The sequence below is a fragment of the Adiantum capillus-veneris genome, chromosome 1, assembly GCF_014529385.1.
Source record: "Adiantum capillus-veneris isolate H3 chromosome 1, ASM1452938v2, whole genome shotgun sequence".
In the NCBI taxonomy this organism is placed as follows: Eukaryota; Viridiplantae; Streptophyta; class Polypodiopsida; order Polypodiales; family Pteridaceae; genus Adiantum; species Adiantum capillus-veneris.
In genome coordinates, this window is record NC_140931.1 from 144120935 (window position 1) to 144129673 (window position 8739).

The window sequence follows — 8739 nt, forward strand, 5'->3', positions numbered from 1 at the left end:
TTCTGGCGCTCCCTACTCCCTCCCCGGTTGTCACATTGTGGTCGCGTCTGTTGTGTTACAACCACAGGTAAGAGCTCTACGCATTGATGTAAGCATTTCACGGTATTACGTAGCTTTTGACGTCACCGACTCGTGGCCTAATCTCATCATAAGTAGGAATTTACACTTTAAAATCAAAAACTAAGTATAGGCGGGGTATTGGGGCATCATTGCTAAGCATTTAGATGCATTTTCGGTCGAAAACGACTAGGTCAAAAACTCATTGCTGTTGATTATCGCGATTTTTGCACTCGACCTAAAGTGAGATTTGAGACCATAAGCATGTGTGCTTAGGTCTTATAAACATGTCCTAGAAGTTTCATTACATTTGGATGTCATTTGATGCTGTAATGGATGTGATTTATTTGTCAATGAGCAATTAGTCTTTGGTGATTTCAGTCATTTGAGTGTAGCTTGAGTTAGATACGAGTTGTTTGTTGTTTTCTAAGAGATTGACAACCTCTTGTAGCCTCTATGCACTAGTCGATTCAGCTTCATACCATGGATTGACAATTTATTCATGGTTCTCGCTATGTCTGCCAATAAGATAGGAGTGAGGTCCCACACCTCTCTCTCTCTCTCTCTCTCTCTCTCTCTCTCTCTCTCTCTCCACAGCAGGCAAATTTTTTTTTTCCTCGACCAAAAATGGTTGTTAAGATAGAAATTATAAATGAAAAATGCGTTGAAAAAGAATAAATCAAGAAATTTTGTATAAACTGTGAATATTGAGATCAAATATGTGAATTGGATAGATTAAAAAAGTAAAAATAACGATAGAAGCATTTATGTATTATATGAAAAGCGTAGAACGTGCATCCATGTGGTCGCTTCTCCATACGCCCACAATGAATGGACTTGCCATAGATGATTGCCCTGCCCACTCTTGGGAGTGAAAGAGTTGGCAGCTAGTAGATGTGGAGATGGCCTTAGGAAAGAATACAGCACCGAGGTGACTCTTGCATGCTAGCTGGCTCCCGTATAACGAGGGAGGAGACGCCCATGGCAGCAATGACATGGCGGTGGTCACATCGACGTGTAGCCTGCATATTGAGAGCACTGATCTATCTTGATTATCGAGCAATGCCTTGAGCAACAAAATGGTGTGAGCTTTAGCTGGGAGTCCAAGTGGCCTTGAGAAATCAGAGTGTGAGGATTGTTGCTATCTTGAAGTTGATGTGTTGTCTCTTTAAGAAGAGGGTTCAAAATTCACATCTGATGTGCAAAGCAATACTTTTCTTTTACAAAGCCTTTTAACGCTTTCCCTTTATGTGTCGTCGTCGAAGGTGACGCCATTATACTAGTATAGGTTTAATCTGGTTGGGTTTGGCTCATGCAATGGTCGCACGTGCTGGGTTGTGTATGAGATAATGGCAGACGTCGAAATACAAATCAAACTCTCACTGTGAGAGTGGCACTAGGCCTAGCCATGAGTTGAAAGGGAAGGTTTAATTTTCTAAGCAAGTTAGGTGGAAGACGTGAAGGGGTGTGAAGGGGGGCTAAGTAGGAGGAAAAGGAGTAGGTAGTGTGGGGCATCAAGGTGACAGGGACGCATGGGACTTCGCTAAGCAGGGATGGCCCACGCTCTCATGGAAGGACTTGTGTCCTGAACCCATACCTACAGTGTCTAGACACTACTAGAGTCTACATGATAGCCCTATTCCCCCACTGACGGCCCCATCCACATCTCCGGCTGGTTGCCGTTACATTTGACGGTTGATTTGACGCCCCCTCAACATCCCTGAAGTAACCCCGGTTCCATTTTAACCCCTGGTCAGTGCAGGCTTTTGTAGAGGTCCCTGAGTTCCCTCCCCTTTCCATCGATGCTTCTATTACAAGCTTCTCCTCTTCTTCTTCGTCGTCGTTCCTGCTCTTTCCTCGAAGCTCGCCATCGCCGTAGCGTGAAGCCCGACCCCCTCAAGCCCTGTATCGCTTACATCGCCCATGTAAGCACACCTGCGCTTGTTTCTGCGGATTTTTTTGTCCTGTTTGCACGTACAAACATTTTGCAGCAGGTGCCAGGAGCAGCATCTCCATTGATTGAAGGTTTTATGTGCCATTTCTGCACGATCGAGCATTGTCCTCACGTGTAGCGTCATTGCCTGCTTGATCATCCTTCAATTTGCGGCCGAACAGTGCAAAGTGCTGTGCGGTGCTCACGTATTGTTTGGGGGGATAGAGATGCTTGGCAAGCGCTCACGCCCCCTGCTCCGCACAGCCAGCAAGCTGAGCTTTCCTCATGTAGAGGATTTTGATCAAAAGCCTGTGGATGTGCCAGTTCGCAGCAAGCATTCATTTGTCCCCCAGCATGTTTTGGTTGGGTTTGATATTCAGCAAGAGTCTAAGCCCTCTGATGTATGTGAGAGCCCAAGGTCTGTGCTAGATGTAAATGTGCTTCCTCTTGAGAAGCAACCTCAAGGGAAATCTTTCCGATCATATGTGCCAGCTTTACCACTTCAAAATAAGGGGAGCCAAGGAGTTGGCCTTGCCATCATTGTCCACATACACGCTGAAGAGAAGGGGGATCAGGGGCCCCTTTCTCTTGTTGGCCATGGTTCGGCATTCCTGACGCACTATCATGAGCTGAACCCTTCGTCTCTCTACCCACAAGGTCATTGCCATCATCAACCGAGTCAGCCTATTGCAATTGCGACAAGCTCTTGCAGTCGGGAGGAACCAACTTCTCACAACTCTAGCGAGTTTCTTGAGAGCTCTGGATTGCAGGATGATGCTTTAAGCTCCATGGAGAGTGATCTGGACATGGAGTTCTTTGGGTCTGATTATGCGTCTCCCAAGCAGGAATATGTGGTATATGACAGGACAAGCTTTAATACTGCTGACAATGACGAGGACTACATTGAGAGCCCATCCATTTTTTCCCTTGCATCCGTTCCATCCAATTATGGCAGTCTTGACACTCTGCCGGTGAGCTTTCTAGAGGCTTGTGGTTTCTGCACGAGAGCCTTTGTGCCTGGGAAGGACATCTTTATCTACAGGTAGGGGCTCTCTATGTCTGTGTTAATATGATCTATCTGCATAAGTGTGTGTGGCTTGGCAGATGGTCTTATTTGTTGATTGTGGGTTGCATGCAGAGGTGATCAAGCCTTCTGCTCTGCGGAGTGCCGGGGTGAGAAAATAAAGATAGATGAGTACAAGGAGAAGCTAATGACCTTGTATTCATGAGATTCATGTAGCTCATGTTGCGTCTGTTTGGAACCGACTTTCTGACCCTTGAGCATGTATGTAGCACATTTTCCACCTGTCCGGAACTGACTTTCTGATCCCTGAGCATGTCATGTAGCCCAATTCAAAGAAATTTGCATGCTCAGTTTTTGCCCATCGCAGCGTTAGAAAGAAAATAATAAATTAGCAAACCCTCTCCCAAAATGGATGAGAGCGAGTTTTTGAGCTGTAGATAAGCAAAATAGAGGGGCTGAACCATGCCTTTGCAAACACAGGAATGGAGATGTTTGTAAAAGCTTCAATCCCTCAGATGGTTAGTACTAATGTAATATAATTGACAGCTAAATATTGTAAATGGAAGCATTAAGGATAATTTGTTCATTTGTCAGTATGGTGTGAGGGGTTTACCTGGTTTTGACGAGATGGTGTGTAGACTATGTGCGCTTTGATGGGTCCAAGGATGTTTGGATTCGTCGGGAGCAGGCATTGAATGTGTTTTGAGCAGCGCATTTGGACCCATGTGTTGCTAAATGTGGTGGTTATTGCCGGAAAAGTTTTCTAGGTTGGTTTTTGAAAAGCTCTTGAAATTTGTTTGCCTTAAATTATAGAAGCCTTCAAATTATTCGTGGTAGCTAGACGTAACTGCTACTGCTGCTGCAAAGGCAAGAAAAGCAAAATGAACATCGCTAATCTAAGATATCCTGTATGACTAGATTGAACGTGACAGAGGCAAAAAGAGCAAAATGAATGTGTCTAATCAATTACCTCTCTATGAAGGGCCGGAATAAGAGCAAAATGAACGTGGCTAATGAGGGATAGCTCAGTTGATCGGACTTTTTGCTAGTGTTCGTCTTTCCACAATGTGGAGACCTTAACTCCTGCGGTACACAACACATTGCAACCACAGCCATTACATTTTTTTCCAAACCTCTCTTTAGTTTGTGGGGGTGCATCTGCATGGAAAAGAGTACTCTTAATTGAGGAGAATTTTGCACTAACTCTCTGTATATTTCTGAAGAGATACTCCTCTGTGCAATGGAAACGTTAGATCGTTGCATTTTGCTTCCATTTTGCTTCCACGCTTCATCCACCCTTCAAACTTCATCTGAGAAAGTTTTGATGTTTCGTCTTCTATATATTTGAAGCGTTGGATTTTCCCACAACGATACGCTAAAGTTTGCAATTTTCTTCATGTAAGCCTCATCTTAGTTATTAAGATTGCAATGATGTGGTGGTCAAACTCTGAGAGACGTTCTTAGCACTAGTCTGCATGTTTGCTCATTTTGAAAATTCAAACACAGGTCTTTACGCTCATGCCAAAAACCTGTATAGCAGTGGCAATGCGTTTGCTAGGGTTTTCATCTTTTGCCCGACTTTTTTTTTTTGGGCAGTTTTGGATAATGGCAAATTTGGCCATAAATTTCACCATTGTGACCTTGGCAACAACGACTCTCTCTCTCTCTCTCTCTCTCTCTCTCTCTCTCTCTCTCTCTCTCTGTGCATGGAGCTGTTGCAGGTTTCATCACGGTAGCACAAGCATTGAACCCATTCAAATGCAACCTTTGAACCTGGGAAGTCAGTGCCTTTCTTTTGCTTTTTGCCGTGCTTTTTGGCTTTCTTCTGTGCGTCGAAAAGGCTTGGAGCCTTAGAGTTGGCTCAAGGAATCTCTAAAAGAATAAATTTTATTCTTTAAAGATGAATCCTTCTAACTCTTAGGAAGCAAATAATACTCCTAATCTTTTCTTATAATACTTCAACTTACATTGATATTGGCTAACAAAGCTTAGTGTTAACTATCGTCAAAGTAAGGGGCATATGGCATACCAAAACCCCAATTATCATGAATACAATGGTAATGCAAGGTTATACCTACATTATAATTTCATTGAAACCAGGGGTGTAGTTGCATGGACCTAGCTAGTTCGAATTGGCGTATATAAACCCTCGAATTGGCATCAACAAATGAAATCCCCTTGTGCTTCACGATCCCACAATGGCTTCACTCTACTAACCAATTAGGTCTCCCCAATTTCAGCAAAATAAAAATTCTTTCAAAACATATTAAGTGCATAAGTGAAGGGTGAGTTTAGGAAATGAAAAGACAAAGGAAGGTGGAAAGTCAAAACACAAATGAAGATGAAAAGTCAAAAAACAAATGAAGATGGAAAGTCCATATAAATAGGTGTTTCTCTACTCTTTCATTTTTCTTTTAACGTTTTCTTCTAAGTTTTTCTTTAGCGTCTCTCTCTCTCTCTCGCAATGTTGTATTCATCTTTCTTAGGTAATATTATTGCAAATCTATGTGTTTCGTCATTGTCTGTTATTACGTGCTATAGATTAATGCATCATTTTTTTTGTTTTTGAGTGAAATCTTTGAATTAAGAACATCATTTAATTTTTTTGAAGGCATTATTAGGAACACCTTTTAATTTTATATTCATGTCATAAAAAGAAAAACAATATCCTCTATCTAACCAACAACGTAATTAATTTTACCCTACCACTTTGTTCCTTGTAAATCTTGGAAGGAATTTTCCTAATTTCTATTATGGTCATGAAATAAGCATGGACTCGAGACTAAGTAAAAAGTAATAAAAAGCTCATAAAGTGCACAACTCCTTGGTTTAATTCTTAAATCAACTACACTTTCTTCTCTAAAATTCTTACATCAAAATACACTTTTAGGTCACTATGGCCTTTGTTGAATATAGCATCGCCCTTCCTACCTTGCTCTCTTGCCTACTAACATCAGCTTGAATAAACTAGCTTGAATCCTCTTCTTTGAACAATATCATATTCAATGCAAACTAAAGGAGTATATTGGGGATTACTTATCGGTGTGATATGTATTTTAAATCATCCTCTTCCCAAAAGGGGAAAAAATTCTTTAGTTATATAAATGTATGTACATATACATGTACGTACGTATGTACATATATACATGCATAGATGTACACACACACACACACACACACATTTATATTGTGGTGTGTGGCCGAACAACCTGGGTGTGAACTTATGTCATGTGTGTGTCAATAATAAAGATGTAGCTTCCTTTATCAATATCTTAGACAAGGCACGTTGAGTTGGGTCATGCTTTCTCTCTTGGAACTGTATGTTACACCCAGACTGTCTAGTCACACACCACTCTATATATATATATATATATATATATATATATATATATATATATATATATATATATATATATATATATATATATATATATATATATATATATATATATATATATATATATATATATATATATATATATATGTATGTATGTGAAGTGTGCTTACCTTGGTCTTCTTTTCCTTTTGTTCTAGCAGTTTGCAAAATTTGGTATCACTTAACTGTCAATATTAGTTAATACCAATCCAAATCACTTGCAATTTGGGATAGGCACTCTACTTTTATCATAGACCCAACACCTTTTGATTGGAAGAAGCTTAGGATAATTTCTTTGGGATAGAGTTTTTGTTTTTTAGTTACCCTTCAGAGATTCCAACCCAAGATTTCCAAGTTTCAAACCTTCTCTTCATTTTGTGCTATTAGTAAACTTTTGATAAAAAAAATTGATCGTTTTTGTTGGGGGTTCGGGTTGTAACTCTCCAGAAAAAAGAGTCAAAGCGAGTTTCGACGAAAAGGCAGTCTCTTTTGATAATTTTGATAGAAAAATTAATCCTATAAGTTTGGCAAAGAAATACATGTTTTTCCTAACTTGGTTTGGTAGGCTCTTTTAGGTTCTCTCTCTCTCTCTCTCTCTCTCTCTCTCTCTCTCTCTCTCCTTCCTCCTTCATATGGCTTTCCAAAAATGTTACCAAGGCACTCACAAAAATGGACATTTAGTCTAAGAAACATCGAGCCTTTACTTACTTTATATGGATACCGAGGGGACCCAATGGTTGAAGGACATATGGAAGGCGACCTATTAAAAAAAAACAAGAGATGAGCACATTTTATCATAAGTTTTGAAGTTGGAAAACAGAATATATGTTTAGACCAATCATTGTACTTTGGGGGTTTTAAAACCAGATAATATCTATAGGATCCAACCAATTTGCTTTTTATGATAAGAAATTGAAGGTTTACTCAATTTCATTATAATTCTTTCCCTAACAAAATAAAAGTGAGTAGACAACATTACCTTTATGAGAGTTTTTTTTTTTTTTGAATAAGGAATAAGACCTAGTCTAAGCTTTTATAGTGAATGCTTCCCTTTTAGTTCTCCTATCAACTTTTGTCATTGTTAGCATGATAGTGTACTACTCAACAACCCCATGCCTTTTCTTATGCTTTCTTAGTAGCTAATTGCTTCTTCACAGTTGACAAGAAGTTAAAGTTCACTCAGAAATTATGGTAAATCACATCATAGTTTTACTTATGCCATCTTTCCCTTGCAAGGATCCTCAAAGAAACGTCAAAAGCCCTTACAACCATTCATAGAGTAACACTATTTTCTATTCTTGGGACCTTTTCTTGGACGGGCCGGCGCTTCAGAAGGAGGAGACGTTGGGTGCTTAGTTCTCTTTTTGAGCTTCCATTGGAGTGGGCCATCTAAATAGAGGGGGCAATCAGTGGTAACACTTCCCACCGTCCAAGTGATATCAAAGTTATGGCCTCTAAGAGCAATGGAGCACACGCAGGGCAGGGTACGTAGTCGCGGTGAGTTCTGAGGGTTAGCACCGGCAGTCGCGGTTGCAAGTTGTAGGCACACGCAGGCAGAGTTGGTGGGGCTCTGCTCATGCTCGGGTCAGGTGAAGGCAGCCCTTGGTCCGCGAGCCCGTATTGAGGCTCCCATTTGTTGCCGCTTGTATTATCCTGCGGGGCAGTTCTCAGGATCTTGCATTGGCGCGCCGGTTCCGATTAGCCTTGGGGGTTAAGGTCTCGTTCACTCGCTGATGCACGCTCTTAGACTAAATAATAATCGCGATTCTCCCAAGTTAATAATCGTCATCTGCCTTTTAAAATAATCGCTGTTCTTGCTCCCAAGTCTTGTGCTCGTGGCATAATAATCGTTTTGCTTTCCTTTCTTCTTGAAGCTCCCCTTTTACTATATACCTACTCCATACCAAAACCTTTGATTGGAATTGATAAGATATTAAGGTCTTGCTGTTGGTTTAAGAGCTTGAAAGCTTTGTTGCTCCGAGGGTCTCGAGGTTAATCAAGTCACCTGATAATGGAATCTGATATTGTCGAATTTCAAAAATGCTAGCGACGGGTAAAATACCCGAAATGGAGCTAACCGTGCCGATGGATGAAGGCAACAGCTCGGTCGTGAGACCATTGAATCGAGCCCCAATTCGCCAAAAGTTGTCTCGATCGTAAAGAACAAAGCTGTCTCGATCGTAAAGGACAAAACTGTCTCGATCGAAAAATTACCTTTGGAGGAAACAAGGGAAAAAATGGCCTCAACTTAAGGGTTCAAATTCGAGGTAAAAACCCTCAAAGACTGGGTCCCTCAGGGTCCCATCTGTACGAACATGAATAAAGCGTCAAATGCATATGCAGCTCATA

The 8739-nt window shown here is 40.9% G+C and overlaps 1 protein-coding gene across 1 annotated transcript; it reads left to right on the forward strand.

The window, feature by feature from the left end:
• Positions 1 to 1822: 1822 nt before the first annotated feature.
• LOC147465726 (uncharacterized) lies at positions 1823 to 3607 on the forward strand. Its single transcript, XM_086521581.1, has 2 exons — positions 1823 to 3032; positions 3129 to 3607. Exons 1-2 carry the CDS (start codon positions 2218 to 2220, stop codon positions 3217 to 3219), a joined length of 906 nt encoding a protein of 301 aa, XP_086377707.1. The 5' UTR covers positions 1823 to 2217; the 3' UTR covers positions 3220 to 3607.
• The last annotated feature ends 5132 nt before the right edge of the window (positions 3608 to 8739 follow it).